Here is a 16477-nt window from a genome sequence, read left to right as displayed (position 1 = left end):
TTGGGTTTTTGAAGTCAAATAAATTAAGTTTTGGGTAAATTTGTCATATATGTACCAGTTTAGGGTTTTTTATAGTCAGTTGAGGTAAATTTGTCACGGGTATATCAATTTGGGATTTTTCATGGTTAAAACAATAATTTGGGTAAATTTATCACAAATATACCAATTTGGAGTTTTTCAGGGTATTAACACTTATTTTAAATATATAAACATAAAATATGCATATATTTAATATAAAAGATGTTCCACCGCACTGTTGATTTCTTTCATAAACCGAGATTGAAAAATTTCATAAATTTTGTTATATACAATATCTATATGATACATAGAGATTGGAAATAGATATATTCAAGATTCGTAGAGAATGTCGTCCTAGAAATTCAGGTAAACATCTTTATTTCGTGATAGTATGTAACTAAAAATAAAAATCCATTAAAGTTGAGTAGCATAATGAGCATATATGTGAATTGATTTTTACATCAAATCTTATACTCAACTTAGATGGTGCGGTGGTCACATTTTGATTTTGATTTTTTTTTTTTTACTTGGGATACAAAAAATATTCACAACATATGAAATGTTTACACATAAATTTGCATATAATTTTTGGTTTTTTTTTTTTAAAATTGTATGAGTAAGTCTGGACAAGAAAAAATTACTTGAATGAAATCAGCCATATAAGCTTAGTGAGTTATATTTAAACAAAGCTATATGATCGACTTTTTTTAACATACACTGTTAGTGGAAAAAATAACTTGCACTTTCCCCATTGAAGTTAAATAACTATGTTTCATATTTGTGGATCTAATAATAATCTCTAGTGAAATATGTTTTTTTCGATTTCTTCCTCTTCATCCTTCTTTTAAAGTGGAAATAAAACTACAAGATAGGATGTAATTACTTTTTTCCATCATTCATTTTATTATTTTTTGAAATAAAAAAGATTTACTCTTGAGAGCACTTTCGCTTGATGAACTAAGCTATATATATTTTGACCCAAAAAAAGAAAAAAAGAAGAACTAAGCTATACACCAGCTCATAATATTCAATTTACTGAGCAAGACGAATCATCGGTTTGTCACTTTATTTATATAGAAGCTTTAACATATGCTACGGATAATTCCAAACATCACAAATTCCTCAAGCCCGAAAAAAAAATAAAAAATCAGCATCCCAAAATTTCATCAAAGACGAGATGACCCTGCATATGAAGTTAGATCAGCTTTCTTTGTCAAGAATGCATCTCTCATAGCAACTGCTGCCGTGGATGATTCCCAGCAGCCCATTTTCCTATTTGATCGCGAGTACTTGTCTCTGTGGGGTCCGAAAGAGATGGCCGATGATGTCTTCTTCTCGCGGCGAGGTTCGGAGTTAACGACTAGCGTCTCTAAATCAGGACACATCCACCTTAAGCTTTCTGTTAGTTGAGAGCTGCTATCAGCTTCAGAAGTGTTGCAGAGGATTTGAAGTCTCAAATGCTTGACATCCCGCAATGGAGGAAGCATCTCACCTCTGATTTCTCGTGGAATAACCAATGCCTAACAAAATTTCAATGCTCAGTTCACACTAGCATGCAAGATAGTCAATATAAAATATATATTTGAAGAAATTTACTTACCTCAACTCCATTACAAGCTACTGTCAACGAGTCGCAACAACCGAAATACCTAAGAAACTTGGCCGCCTTGAGATAGCTCCTCCTCTTGTTGCGGACTCCGAAATCCACCTCCAGTCTTGCATTCGCCAATCTCGTTGAATCTCGTGGACCGATGGCCACGATGTTGGGGCCATCATATTGGAACGACACTAGATTAGGAGTTTGGGTCTTTACTCTTACCAAGAAATCGAATCCGGTCAAGGCGAGATGCTTGAGATTCTTGTGAGTTACCCTGATGCGCTCAGCAGACCGGCTCCCCTTGAGCCTCAAAGTCTCCAGGAGACGAAGCCGAGAGATGGCTTCTCGGATCGTCCTGATCCCGATCACGCACAGATCCAGGGCAAGCTCCCTCAGGTTTTGCGCGCCATGCACTTGGAGAGCCGACAACTGCCCATCCCGGAAGGCCATGATAAACACCGATGTGTAGCTGAAGGATACGAGGTTCGGGGCTGAAATCGAAATCGAAAAGCTTTCATCTTGAAGCATGGCCGACGCCTCAAAAGTCTCGAGCTTCGGTCCGCAAATGAGGAGGTCCGTGGAGCGGAAGCAATTAATCAGCTCCACGCGCCGGAGTGTGGGGCAACTCAGCATCAACTTGTTCACGACGTCGTCGCTCTCGTGGGCTTTGTGTAGGACCAGTTCTTCCAGGCGAGGCAGCCTCATCTTGACACCCTGCATCGAGAGATGACTCACGTGGAGGACAGAGATGGTGTCGGAGACTAAGTCGGGGCATTTTTGCTCGTAGGATCTTTTGTCGGGATAGTCGACGATGCGACCGAGCGTAAGGGCTCGAAGATTTAGCCTCGAGGCGGTGTCTATCCACTTGGGCACCTTGGAATTCAGCTTGTCAGCACTCGAGAAGATCAACAAGCTCATCAAGTCGATGCTGAGGTCATGCTCACGGCGCCGTGATATGTAACCGTTGACATATTCCAGAAAAGTATCATTCTCAGTTTTCTCAGTTTTAGCATCATGCCCGCTAATATCTTTCCTCCCAAAGGTTTCCTCGTCAAATTCTAGAGCTGGGAGAGTATTGAAGGCATGATTCCAATCCTTGGAGAGGATGCTGATTTGCGTTGCGATCCTCGGAGGCAAATACGACATGATTTCTTGAATTATCGGTTGAGGCAAGTAAAGGGTGCCAGAGTCCGATGTATCGATGCAGCCTTCGGAGATCTCCGCCATCATCCGTCAAATGTCGGCTTTGTCGTTCTCCACCAAACTTCTGCAATACAAGAAAGAACGAGAACTGTTGTTTAAAGTCCTACGAATGCAGCAAAACCGTACACGTGGAAATCCTAAAGCGCAACAAGATCAGGCAAAAAGAAACACTAGCGACGACTTTAATGGAAAGAGCTCGCAACACCCTCCATCGTACGCTAATAACAGTACCCCTTGGAAGAGCCACTAGAACCAACGAGTTATGAACCAATCTATCACGAATACAAAACATCACGTGCCCATTATACAAGAGGCCACAAGATTTCCGATAAAAAGATCAATCAACTACTTCCTTCCGAAGGCTAATTTTACATGAACAAGAATCTGTTGATGGGCAAGCCAATTTACCTTCAACGGTCGCTTTTCCCTTTCTCTTCAGTCAAGCCGAGAATGCTCAATAAATCAATGAGCAGAGGATCCTCGTTCTCTGCACGCCGACGTTTGCGGGCTTCTCTCGGCTCTTCAAGAGGGTCTCTTTGTGTAAGCGCAGGGGAAGAGCGGGGACTAAATAGCGATTGTAATACCAGAGTACTAAGCGTACTCGTTGTTTCCTGAAACAACTACACCTAATCCCGAGCCCTGTCCGGATTGAGAAATATGCTAGGATTAGGAAATTTGAAGTACGTTCTGGTCGGATACGTGTGCACTAAGTCTCGTTAATGCCTGTTGTTTCCTTTTCTGATCTTGTGTTTTTGAATCCCACGCAAGTCCCGTTTGTCCGTGATAAAACAATCGACGTTTTGAGGGGTCCCGCGTTCAAGAAAGACCAGCTCAATTTGTCTTTAGTGACTTGGCAACCAAGCAAGCGACGCCGAGGTGTAACTAATTTTTGTTTCCTTTCCTATTCTTTTGGTAAATTAAATCCTTAGATGTTCCCTGTTCGTGTTATCTTACGGGCTTCTTGTTCCCCCAAGTATATTCGCCTCTTCAAAATATAGATTTTTGCAAGTATTATTTCTTCCAAAATTATTTACCAAATTAGCCTTCTTGTTACCGCATTGCTCTTGAAGTTTGCCTAGTTTTCGCACCATCTTAACCATGGCGATGGAATTTTTTACCTCCCTCTCTCTCTCTGGAAATTTACCCAGACAATTGCTGGAAAACCACGCACAACTTTTATCCTCCTCAAGTTGAACAACTAATAGCACGCCACCTTCTTAATAAATTATTTACTATGACTTTACCATAACGTTGTTTCATTCAGTAGGGTTACTTTTATAAATTAACTTCACTCGAATGAAAGATCATGATAAAACCCATAATGAAAAACTAAAAAGTTATATTTAGTTTTAAATATGGCTGGGCCAGTGCTTAGTTTAAATATAGATTACGGAATAACAACATATCTGATCATCGCATCACTTACTCGTGATTTACAAATTATGGACATTACTTGCATACCAACTAAATTAAAAATAAATAATTATGATTTTCAGATTTGTCCCTCAAATCAGGGATGACCCCAAACATAACCCAATCAAATGTGGGGAGACCTGAAGAAAATAAGAATCGAGAAGGCCCCGAGATCTCATTCCATGGATGCAGTGCTCCTGTTTTCGAACCGCTTATCGATCATTTTTTATCCCTGAGATCTCACTCACAGAACTGAATTTACGGCTGCACTAAAAGGAGACATTAATCTGGATAGAATGATAACAATGCCTGCTTCTACAGACACAATGCTAGCTCTAACTGAAGAAGAAGGTAGAATAGTTCGGGAGACTAGTGTGAGATGGTTCCATGGCCAAAAATTCATCTCCTTCTGGGAATTACGAAAAAGACGATTCTCAAAGTATGAGAAATTCGCCTGATCCGGCTAAGTCAAAACTGATGGTCATAGTTCATGGGTAAACCTTGATGTTGCGGGGACGTTCTCACAGGATCACGCATGTAGCCAACATGAAAACTTCACATATACTCGATGACTGACGAATTAAACGAGGCCTTGTGTTGCTACTCAAATCAACATGCAATAGAAAGTTGCTTACAGGAATGATAGGTGCATTAATCACATGTAAGCTACTTTTTCAAACTCTTGCATCGTACTTACAGATAAAGGACTTATTTTTGGCAAGAACAATGAGAAAATTACAAACGACTGAGATAACAACTTTGTCAATTTGAGGAATAAATAACCAAACCCGAAAAGAGGCTGCTAGCCCGAAGAGAGAGAAAGCTCACTTATGTACTAGTTAAGTGCAGTAGCACAATAAAACAGACGCAGCCAAGGTGGCAACAGAAGCACAATGAACAGGGCAAGTTAGTCATTACGGTTTCCTATAAATTCTCCTTTTCTGTTCCATGGGCGAGTTGCAAAAGACTTCCCAAGCATGCTTCTCTTCTCATTTACTCTTCCTTCTTCACATCGATATTCTGGAAAGTAATCCAAAAATGTTTTGCTGCCTAGTGAATCGACTCCGTCGAATAGGAAGCTCCGGACCACATTCTATGTTTCATGACAAGAGATAAGTAACTGCAAATTCTAATATGCAATGGGGATGTAGATGTAGGAATAGCTGTCAATGACATTTCTACCTTTGCACGTGTCTCCCCAAATAACCTTTTCAAAACTTCATAACCCGGATCCTGGACACAAAAATCAAATGAGTTATAGATTGAAAAGGAAAGTCAGAGAAACATAAGAGCAACGGCATAATGTTAGATGCACTTAAAACACTTTGCTTAATACTTTAGACCATCGGTAGTAGCACCGGTCTCTGCATGTGCATGTAATAAATAAACTTTGCAAGTAGACTGTAGATACCGACCCAAAAAAAAAACAAGTAGACTGTATATTGCAGGTGAAGAAATGCAAGATAAGATGAAGATAGGGGAGGAGATGAGTGGCCAGGTGATTCACCTTTTCTGCTCTCCAAGTCAGATACCGATGCTGCGCCTCGCGGTTGGCTATAATTCGAGATGCATCAGTCTCCCTTATTCCTAGGTCCATCAAACCAAGCCAAGCCTGAGAACAAATCAAAGGTCAGAGAGGAAATTAATTAGAGAAATATTCTCGCCTAAAAGAAACAATGCAATCCCTTGAAGAGACAATTTATTAAGCAAGGTACCTTGAGATAATCCATGAACGCAGAGTATAAAACGTCAAGCATGTGTTGACTAGACTTAAACCTGGTCCATATGACTATTGGTGAGAAGAATCTCAACGATTCGCCCGTTAATTTTCCACCCCATGGTAAAAGCTGCATAAAGAGATATTCAGCTGATGCGTCCAAAAAGGACAGGAAAAGACTTAAAACTCTTTGAATGTTATTATAAAACACAATGGACAACTGACCTCAGCATAATTGAGACCTAAAGACATAAGGCCTTCATAGTACTTATCTTTGTATTCTTTGTGCTTGACAACGTCATATAGAGGGTTAAGGTCCCTGCAGACAATATACCAGAGCAGATCAGGGAGCCTTATGTACAGCAATCAAAGTTAATATAGGATTGAAGGGGCGATGGGCAGCATTCAGCACCTGCTGACCCCCACTTGATGGTAATTATCTACACTAACCGAGAAGGATATCATATATATATTATCTATATTCAACTATTATAAAAGAAAATTGAAATGCATCACTCTTGTTTTGAGAAATTTAACATTGTTGAAATGTTTATTGCACATCTTAAAACAAAACTACAGACTCCAACAAGATGCTAACTGCTCATCAAGGAGCATTACATATCTCAAGCCATATCTCAAGCCGGAGGAAAAAGTTCACTATTGCACATCTAGCTTGACAAACACAATCCACTATACTACGCCATGCCAGTAGGTACTAGATACTTAGATGTCAAATGCGTGACTGTTAAAAGCTTCTGCAAAAGTCAGCTCATGATACTCAAGCAGAACAGCTACACCGCAACCCATTTCAACTGTTCAACACTTTCTTTTATCAGAAAGGTTGTAGCAGGTAATTTCAGCGGAAAAACACACACATGGCCACTAATTGGCTCTCTACACATGTATATCACACGCACATGCACGTGCAAATTTGCTCAAGACATACAGTTGACCATAGAGCACATGCAAAGTTGCTCAGCGCATATAGTTGACCATAGAGCAAGCACCTGCTGTCATTTTCATCAACTCACGTTGTTTCTTACAACAAGGAATAAGTAACAAAAAACAAGAACAAAGAATTGTTCTTACAGAACAACTATGTTTGTCTCAGCAGCAGTGAAAAAGTTGGCACAGAATATAGGCAGATCGTATTCTGGTTCTGGAAACATAGCAAAATCCAAAACCTGCATAGAGTATCTTCAGAAGAACAAAATGAGGTAGCTAAATGTCATGGCTAATAATGCGTTCAAGTAAACTTACTTGAACAACCAATTCGTCCATCAGCACAAGTGGCAAATCTAATTAGAGGAAAAGCTTTACACAGAAAATACTGTCTTCTGAGAACACGAAAGTTTACATTGGCGAAAAGTCAGAGGATCAATTAATTCTTGATTTATTTCCAAAACTATCAAAATCGTGCATCCATATGGTGCCAACATACCTATAGTTTTAATAGCAAAAGAAGTGAAGCCATAGTATCAATTAAGCAAAACTGTCTTAGCTCTCGAGGAAATTTCCTCTGACCATCAAGTTCAAACTAACAGGGGGTTTTTGGAGCTACAGACTGGAACTACCAGCTACATTTGCTTAAAAACCATAAATTTAAGCTGTCTGTCTAGATTCTGTACACTGATTGCATAAAATTTATTTGCTTTTGCTGTTAACTTGTGTCTGGAGAAGCTTAGAGAAACTAAATATCGAGTGGCGAAGATATTAGACAATCATACCTGCAGTCCCTTGCTCCCTTGAATGCTCAAACTCCGAAGCAACCTAATTTTCGGCGCTTCATACGACAACAACTCGATCTCTGTTTTATCATCCAGTGGCTTCATGGAGCCGAACCTTTCCTAAGCACACGAAGAAGGACAAGCCTTGATTAACCAAACAAACGGCAAATAGAGCAGACAACCAGAGAGAAAACCAAAAACCCGGCCACAAACATTCACAGTCACGCATCTCTCTCTCTCTTTCTCACGCGCGCACATACTGAGCAGCATTGTCAGAACTCGAAACAGTGGAAGCGATGGTGACGCAGAAGTAGCAACGACAACGTCTAGAGCGCCGACGCAAGAAGGTCCGGAACGCAACGCGCGACGAGAGGATCGAACTCGAGTTCACCAGCAAAGAGCCCGCGATACGAATTCGAACTCCGATTGAGCACGAAGCCGAGTCGAGAAACAATCGCATGACCAGCAAAAGAGAAAGGCGAAAAGCCGAAAACGACCGCACCTGCAGAGGAGAAGGAGCCACGCGGGTGTGGAGCGCGGTCTCGTCCAGAGCGAATTGGACGAACTGCCGGTACGACAGAGCGGAGGCGCGCACGCACGGCCTCCCCGTCCGCCGAGCGAAGCCGCTGCCGAGCTCGGCGGCTGAGGAGCGCCGGAGAGCGAAGGAGAAGGCGGTGGAGGAAGCGGACTCCATCCGAAGCTAGAGCGCCGTCGACACCATTAACGGAGTCGGAGTCGGAGTCGGAGTCGGCGTGGGAATCGGACTCTCTCTATATCTGTTTTTTTTTTTTTTTTTAAAAATGTGTTTTCCATTACCCTTTCGAGTAGGGAGCGACACTGGTCATGATCTGACAAGGGAAAGACATGTTTCCCCTATTGGAGGTAAAAATAAATTTATTAATTGATTATTACCGTTTTAATTGAAGTTAAAGAGAGAGAGAGCGCACGTGCGAGGAGACAGAACAGTGCCTGAAGTGGAGGCGGTCCTGTCGGAGAAACCATCATGCTTCCACGCGCGCAGTGCGCAAAGAGAAATGCTCCAACACGTGTGGGCGTCCACAGCGGCAAAACCGACCGCGTCATATTTTTCATAAAAAAACTTCAAATTAATAAGACTGCACCATATTTACCATAAATTTATCTTTATATTGTAAAAACTCTGAAACTGTTACGTCTATGCTGAGTATTACGGTACTTGATAAATATGTTGAATTGTCTCAATACAAACACAACACATCTAATGAAGCGGGCAACGTAATTATAAAAAACGAGCAAATAATAAAATTTGGTTTTTAAACTCGAACTAACCAAGTTTATACTTATTTGATTTGCATCAAATTTTGAAATTTTTTTTCCAAATCGATAGACATAATGTCATGTTGATATATGAGGCACTGTATAACATAATTTCACTATAAAAAACTTAAAATTTAGGATTAATATTACGCAAAATCCAAAATTAGTACATACGTGACATACTTATTCTTTGTTAGTTTTCGTTAAGTTTTATCATGAAATTGTTAAGTTAATGATGTAGAAATCCATAAAACATCTTCTTCTTTTTGATAACGATAAAACATCTATTTTTGTTTCTTTAATTAGCCATAATTTGAAAATAAATAGGGCTCCCTCCCTCCCTCTCTCGGAGCATAAGTAAATACCCTTAGATCATCTTTCTCTTCACCGTCGTCTTTGGCTTACTGATTAGGCATTGGAATTCGTTCAAGCACTCTCTTATTTATGGTAATATTCTCGCAACTCTGATGTCTAATCACGAAGAGGAAAATGATAATGAAGGAGTATGCTCAATGAAGAGAAAGACCATCTAGAGGGTTTTTGTACTTTGAGAGAGAGAGAGAGAGAGTGAGTTATAACTTATAAATTCTCATGTAGATTTGCTACATCAACATAATTCACTGTCATATGTCTTAATAACTTCATGATAAAATTTGACATTAACTAAAGTAAACGTCACGTGGGTATCAATTAGGATTTTTTGTTATCAAAAAATTAGTTAGGATAAATTTATTACATATACCAGTTTTGAATTTTTTGTGGTATTAATCATAAAATTTATTACTTAACTTTAATAATAATTTTTTTTTTTCAGAAATTAATTTTTTCTTTTCATCATTGTTGCGGACTATGCAAATGTTTCTGCCCTTCACCTCGCAGCACAAGACATATTTATCATGGATTAAAAATTACTAACCATGTGAAAATTACTTTATAGTGCATGTCCAATTTGGTACAAGAGTCATGAAAAATTGAGAGGGGTTACGATCCATGACGTCCCAAGAGTTATAATGTAGCTCACCATTTCTAGATTCAACGAAACTTTCAGCTATAAAATTTTCTTAAAGTTAGCGTTAATTATTCATTTATTTTATTTTATTGCACATCAACTGGGAGCATTTGTTAAACAACCCAATATGTTTACATATATCGGTTTTGTTCAATTAAAACCTTAAAATTTTAAATAATATAATATTAAGACACTTGTTGATGTCGACACTATCTTATTTATAAACTCTCACTTTATTAATAAGCATCTTAAGAGCACGCACCTATTAAGAAATTACTTATGAAAAATTGATCGTTTTTAATGCACCGGCTATTTTCACACTACATGATCGATGCTTTGGATAGATTAATCTTCGTAAAAAAAAAATCTCTTTCTGTTTTATTATTCCTCGTTGTAGTCGGAAGTCAAAAAAATATAACTCTACCATTGACTTGAGATAACTCCTCCGGCTGAGAACCAGAATGCATCTTCTCCGGAGCCATCGCCAATGTCGAGCTACCGTTCTTCTCCTCCTCATCCTCCTTCTTCATCTCCTCGCCAGTGCAAACGCAGTCGACGAGCTCGCTCCCTCTGGGCCTCATCCGCATCGTCCTCTCTCACCTACCCACGATACCGCTCCTCAAGTTCAGGTCCGTCTGCAGAGAATGGCGTGACATCATCGACGATCCGCGCTTTGCCGCCATGCACACCGCCAGCGGCATCGAGAGTCCCCAGATTCTGCTGCTCTCGGAGCCGACCCGCGGCGTGGAGAGTCCCCGGTCATGGTGGACGACGAGGTCCTCTCGACTATGCTCTGAATCAGCTTATTAGTCGTGGTTCGAGGGAGATGGAGCTTCATGTCATGGGCTACAGCGGCCACGGCGCGACCTATCTCCTCAACCCTCAGACCCGATGAATCTTCTCGCTGCCGAACGAGCCGCACAGACTCGGAATCGGGGTGGACCGCCTGACTGGTCGGTACAAAATCGTGCGTGTGAAGTATTTTCTCGATAAAGACGGCACAGTCCTGACTGACCAGCACAGAGGTCCTCCATCAGGGCTCAGGGCTCGTGGTCGTGGAGGTACATAGCGAGCCTCCCTTCCAGCCTCCTCCTTGGAGGCCCCGTGTTCGCCGCCGGATCGATCCATTGGAGCGTCGCTGGCGGATGGAGGAGAGCGGGCTGTGGGCGAAGAAGTACAGGATCCCGAGGATGCTGCCACCGTGGATGCCGCGGTTGTATAATCGTTACTATGAGATTGATCTCTTATCAATAAAGATGTCCAAACTTGTCAAAAAGATTTCTTTCGTTTTCCTACTTCTCTTTTAAAATGGAAATTATTATACAAATAAGGCATATCCTTGTAGAGAAATCCTACCGCTGAAAACATAGATATATCCGAGTCAAATTCTATATCAAGGAAAGTGAATTATTCGCGATTATGTGAACAAACCAGAACACATCTTCTTGAATGCTCTCGCCGATGTCGACCTATAACTCTTCTTCTTCTTCTTGTTCATCTTCTACCTCTTCACTCCCTCTCGACCTCCTCCACAATGTCCTCTCTCGGCTACCCACTATATCGCTCCTCGAGCTCCAGTCCGTCTGCAGACAATGGCGCGACATCATCGACGATCCGCACTTCACCGCCATGCACGCTACCAGCGGCGTCGAAAGTCCCCGGATTCTGCTGCTCTCAGAGCCAAGCCGCGGCGTGGAGGCCCCCCAATTCGCGGTGGACGATGAGTTCCTGGTGACTTCACTCCCCATATCGGTCGTGAGGCCGTGGGTCCACGCAGCTGGAGCTTCATCTCACGGGTTGCACTGCTTTATGGACCTCCGCGACGGCGCGACCTATCTCCTTAACTCTCTGACCCGAGCAATCGTCCCGATGCCAAGCTTCGACCCGTTGGGCGGACTGTGGTGCCCATGCCATATCGGAATCGGAGTGGACCGCCTGACCGGCCGGTACAAGATCGTGCGCGTGAGCTACTTGAACGACGACTCAGTCGTCGCACAAAGGGCAGAGGTCCTTGATCAGGGCTCGCAGTCATGGAGGGACATAGCGAGCGTCCCTCCCAGACTCCTCCCCAGAAACCCCATGTTCGTTGCCGGATCGATCCACTGGTTAGTCGCCGGCCAAGGCGGTGTCGTCGGGATCTCTTCCTTCGGCATCGCAAAGGAGGAGTTCGACTGGACTCCATGCCCGGCGCTCCAAAACGCCTTCCTGGTGGATGTCCAGGGAGTGCTGGGGCTCGCCCACCGCTCGCCCAAGAGGGGCGACTTTGTGGGTGATGGAGGAGAGTCGGCGGTGGGTGAAGGTGCATGGTGTCCGGCCGAGGAGTCCCTGCTACCTTAATGTTCTGGGCGGTGCTGACCGGGATAGGGCGCTCAACGACATGGAGAGCTTCTGGTTCTATGATCCTGCGACTGGCGAGCTGAAGGATGTGCCGAGACTCGGCGCATGGCGGGCCAAAGCCATAGGCAGCATCGCCGTGAGTTTGCTATCGCCGGCGAAGTTGTGGCATAGTGGAGTTAAGGAAGTAAGCCCTAGGAAATTTTTGGCGTATCCTGCCAAGTTGTGACAGAGTGAGAGTGGGGTTAAGGAAGGAAGCCCCAAGTAAATTTGGGCGCATCATCCGAGAAAAAAGTTTGTAATTTTTTGTTTGGTCGAAAGCAGAATAATTACTATTTTTTTATTGGTTTTTTAACATTTTATCCCTTTCGAATCAGAATTTCCTCTGCCTCCCTTGGAAAATCCAGTTTTTTTTTCTTTTAATTTTTCGTGAAAGAGCGTACTAAATAAATGTAGCTTAAGCTCAAGTTTATTTAGGTATTTAAATGACAATTTCATAGCTTGAACGTAAAATAAAATTATGCTGTGTCCAATTCGCATATATGTCATTTTGCCTTCGTGGTCTTAGTATAGAACAAACCCCCCATACAATCTAGAAACGGCTAGTTCTCAGTCTAGTTTTGCACAATTGAGTATTGGAACGGTTATTGCATGTTTAGTTTTGGAGTTTTTCTGAGGATTGGAATTGGGTTCGACCGCCAGACTGGCCGGTACAAGATCGTGCGCGTGAGCTACTCTATGGACTGCGTAGTCTTCCCACTTAGGACAGCGGTCCTTGATCAGGGCTCGCGGTCATGGAGGGACATAGCGAGCGTCCCTTCCAGCCTCGACCTTGACGAAGGCCCTGTGTTTGCCGCCGGATCAATCCACTGGAAAACCAATGGCCGAGGCGGCACCCTCGGGGTTGGGATCAGGATCTCTTCCTTCGACCTACGCAGGAGGAGTTCGGGTGGACTCCCTGCCCGGCGCTTCGAGATGCCCACCTCGTGGATCTCCAGGGAGTTCTGGGTCTCGTCGACTGCTCGCGCAAGGAGAGCATGGACGTGTGGGCGATGGAGGAGGGTGGGCGGTGGACGAAGGAGTACAGTGTCCGGCTAATTTCGCCGCTGCCGGCGATGAGTCCCTGGCGCATTGATGCTTTGGGCTGTGGTGACCGGAAGATTGCGCTCGTCTACAGGGAGAGCATCTGGTTCCATGATCCTGCGACAGGCGAGCTGGAGTGTGTGCGGAGACCCGGCGGACGGCGGGACAGACCTATACGCAGCATCCGGGACCGGGAGTATGTGCAGAGACGACGGCGGAACGGAGCTATAGAGCTGGACAGAGTTATACGCAGCATCACCGTGAGTTTGCTATCGCCGCAGAAGTTATGGAATGGGTTTTGCTAATATAATAGACTATGGCCAAATTCTTAAAGAAGTGGACTCTACAATAACTTATAATTATTTATTATTTGGGTTTTTATGATTATTCTCATAGCAACTCATTTCTCGTGTGGAATAGCGTATGTTAAGGAAATAAGGGCCGAGTAATTTTTGATGCATCATAGAGAAAAAGATTAACTATTATATTTTTTATTAGTTGCAATATTATATCCTCCAAGTTGGTGAAGTTGCTACGAGATTGCATATATTACCATTTGTTTTTAGTTTTTCACAATCTACCCACTTTTAAGTCGAATTCGCTTTGCCTTCGATAAAAATCCAGGTTTTTTTTTTTTTGGGCAAAAAAGCATACTAGCTCAATAAATTTGGTATAGCTTTTGAGCCCATATTTATATAGGTGATCCAAATGACAATTTTATATCTTGCCTATCGTAGAATCAAACTCTGCCGTCTACAATTCACATGTATGTAGTATGTAATGTTGCGTTTGTGATCTTAGTATAAAACAAATCCTCCTTACAGCATTGAAATAAGCGGTGAGTTTTCTAAATTAATTGATAAGAGATTAAAAGGAGAAGCATATCAATAAAACCAAACAAACATACCTCTCAAAATTTGAATTGCACTTTCATTGGACTCCTCCCACAGTTATACCTTTTCAAAAGTTCCCAATTGAGTGCTTTCGATTAATTTTAATTGAAAATTGCTCACATAGATCATGGTCGGAGCTAATATGGCAAATATTTGCAAATTTTTAATCTTTTTCTTTTATTCCATATTAGCCAGCGAGGGTTGGTGGCAGGGCCCCAGGACAGTTAGTCCTTGCCTAAAAAAAATAGGTTTTGCTACCTACTATATTTTTAATTAGTTGCAATATTATATCCTCCAAGTTAATGAATTTGTCCATGTGATTGCACGTATTACCATTTGCTTTTAGTTTCTTACATTCTACCCACTTTTAAGTCAAATTGGTTTTGCCTTCGGTGGAAAATTCATTTTTTTTTTTTTTTTTACGAAAAAAAAGCGTACTAACTCGATAAAGTTTGTATATAGCTTGAGCCAAATTTATTTAGGCAATCCAAATGACAATTTTATAGCTTACAATTCACATGTATGTAATTTTGCATTTGTGATCTTAGTATAAAACAAACACCCTTTATGGCATCGAAATTAGGAGTGTGCAAACAAACTAGTTCCAAAACCAATTCTAATAGGAACTATTCCGAGAACTGGTTCCAATAGGAATTGGTCCGATTCCAATTTGTCCTAATTTTTGGCTTTTGTGACTGAAAAACCATATTTGGTTTTTCAATTTTTCAATATCAATATAAAAAATAGAGGAAATATTTTTAGATATTTAGTTTTTGAGATACTATACATACAACTAAGGGATGGATCCAATCCAAAAAATGAAGGATTTTTTTTTTTTTTTTGGTAGGGGTTGTTGGAACGGGTTGAAATTGGTTCGAGAATAAGTTCAGTGAAGACCCACTCGGAAACTACTCAATTTTGGAACTGGTTTTAGAATTGATTTTATAAGCTGAAAAGCCAAAATCGTAATTTTTTTCCTCTAAATTCTAACATCTTGACTCTTTTATCATTTGTTCTTCCTCGAAACTCCTCGCAAGTCTTTCCCCTTTGCCTAAATTTTTATGGATTATGTTACATTTTTGAACTTTTTATCTTTACAATTATACATGATTATGTATTTATCTTATGGATTGTTGTCTTTGGTGGATAGAGATTTATGTTGTTCATCTTAAACTTTAAATCATTTTATTACTCATAATCTCATACAATTTTGTTGTAAAAATATGAACCAAAAAAAAAGGAATGAGAAAGTAAAAACAGGTTCTTGGGTAAACCCTAAAATCGGACTAGAAAAAAACATGGTAGGTTTCAGAACTAGCTCCAGGCAAACAGGATAGGTTCCAAGGTCAAAAACTGTGTAACAAGTAAGTTCCAGGTTCCAACTTTGGAACCTACCCACCTTGGAATATATCACCCATAATCGAAATTAGTGATGAGTTTTCCAAATAATTGATAAGAGATTAAAAGGAGAAATATATCAATAAAACCATACAAACATACCTCTTAAAATTCGAATTGCACTTTCATCGAACTCCTCCCTTCAAACATACTTTTTGATAATTTGTTAATTGAGTGCTTTCAGCTAATTTTGACCGAAAATCCCTAACATAAATCTCGTCATATTAAGTGGCACGGCCGGAACTAACATGAATAATTTTTATAATCTTTTTTAAATCTTTTTTTTTTCATATTGGCCGGTGAGGGTTGATGATAGGGCCTCGGCAGAGGCAACCCTCACCTAGGTTTGGGCAAGGCCTCCATGCCCTCGTCAACCTCAATGAAAAAAAAAAAAAAAAAATTATTAAACAATTCAAATTTTCTTTAAAAATTATAGAATTATCAACTTTAGTAATTTCCGACTGAAATTGACAAATTTTCAAAAGCTTTAAAACTAAATTGACCAAATTAAAAGGTTTAAAACTTAATTAGCATATGCACAATATAATTAAGAATTTTTAGGTGATTTATGCTAAATTTTGTTTTTTGTTTATCTACTATTCAAAATATTTAAGTTCAAACATGGAAAAGAAGTTAAAGAAAAATATCTCAATGACGCAAAAACCATCGCCACCATAACGAGTTCGCCCAAACATTTATACACTGCTGTTCACTTCGTCATCATCGATTATGGAAGACTGCCGGAAGAGCTCATCAGCTGCTCCATCGCTCACACCTTCGAAAAATAAC

At 41.0% G+C, this 16477-nt stretch overlaps 3 protein-coding genes across 3 annotated transcripts; 1 reads left to right on the top strand and 2 right to left on the bottom strand.

Annotated features, from left to right (window-relative positions):
• Nucleotides 1–1049: 1049 nt before the first annotated feature.
• On the bottom strand, nucleotides 1050–2819 carry LOC104423480 (putative F-box/FBD/LRR-repeat protein At5g22670). The gene is made up of 2 exons (XM_010035967.3): nucleotides 1619–2819; nucleotides 1050–1538 (listed from the first exon to the last, which is right to left on the bottom strand). Exons 1-2 carry the CDS (start codon nucleotides 2759–2761, stop codon nucleotides 1185–1187), a joined length of 1497 nt encoding a protein of 498 aa, XP_010034269.2. The 5' UTR covers nucleotides 2762–2819; the 3' UTR covers nucleotides 1050–1184.
• Nucleotides 2820–4862: 2043 nt separating this feature from the next.
• Nucleotides 4863–8439, bottom strand: LOC104421483 (phytochromobilin:ferredoxin oxidoreductase, chloroplastic). The gene is made up of 8 exons (XM_010033438.3): nucleotides 8178–8439; nucleotides 7676–7795; nucleotides 7038–7132; nucleotides 6174–6267; nucleotides 5947–6078; nucleotides 5739–5843; nucleotides 5414–5464; nucleotides 4863–5324 (listed from the first exon to the last, which is right to left on the bottom strand). The coding sequence occupies exons 1-8, from the start codon at nucleotides 8367–8369 to the stop codon at nucleotides 5139–5141; spliced, it is 975 nt and encodes a 324-aa protein (XP_010031740.2). The 5' UTR covers nucleotides 8370–8439; the 3' UTR covers nucleotides 4863–5138.
• A 3002-nt stretch (nucleotides 8440–11441) lies between these two features.
• On the top strand, nucleotides 11442–12317 carry LOC120288692 (F-box/LRR-repeat protein At2g43260-like). The gene has a single exon (XM_039302782.1). It carries the CDS (start codon nucleotides 11442–11444, stop codon nucleotides 12315–12317), a length of 876 nt encoding a protein of 291 aa, XP_039158716.1.
• Nucleotides 12318–16477: the final 4160 nt, after the last annotated feature.

The sequence above is a fragment of the Eucalyptus grandis genome, chromosome 10 (genome assembly GCF_016545825.1).
Source record: "Eucalyptus grandis isolate ANBG69807.140 chromosome 10, ASM1654582v1, whole genome shotgun sequence".
Classification (NCBI taxonomy): domain Eukaryota; kingdom Viridiplantae; phylum Streptophyta; class Magnoliopsida; order Myrtales; family Myrtaceae; genus Eucalyptus; species Eucalyptus grandis.
The sequence above is the reverse complement of the archived record's forward strand: the minus strand, read 5'-3'. Positions and strand labels throughout refer to the sequence as shown.

Excerpts from the sequence above, each read along its gene's own strand:
- LOC104421483 (XM_010033438.3), bottom strand. The coding sequence starts at position 8,369 with ATGGAGTCCGCTTCCTCCACCGCCTTCTCCTTCGCTCTCCGGCGCTCC. Across the intron at positions 6,079-6,173 it reads TAGGTCTCAATTATGCTGAG|CTTTTACCATGGGGTGGAAA; the intron begins GTCAGTTGTCCA and ends CTCTTTATGCAG. Across the intron at positions 5,465-5,738 it reads TGACTTGGAGAGCAGAAAAG|GATCCGGGTTATGAAGTTTT; the intron begins GTGAATCACCTG and ends TTTTGTGTCCAG.
- LOC104423480 (XM_010035967.3), bottom strand. The coding sequence starts at position 2,761 with ATGTCGTATTTGCCTCCGAGGATCGCAACGCAAATCAGCATCCTCTCC. Across the intron at positions 1,539-1,618 it reads TAGCTTGTAATGGAGTTGAG|GCATTGGTTATTCCACGAGA; the intron begins GTAAGTAAATTT and ends AAATTTTGTTAG.
- LOC120288692 (XM_039302782.1), top strand. The coding sequence starts at position 11,442 with ATGTCGACCTATAACTCTTCTTCTTCTTCTTGTTCATCTTCTACCTCT.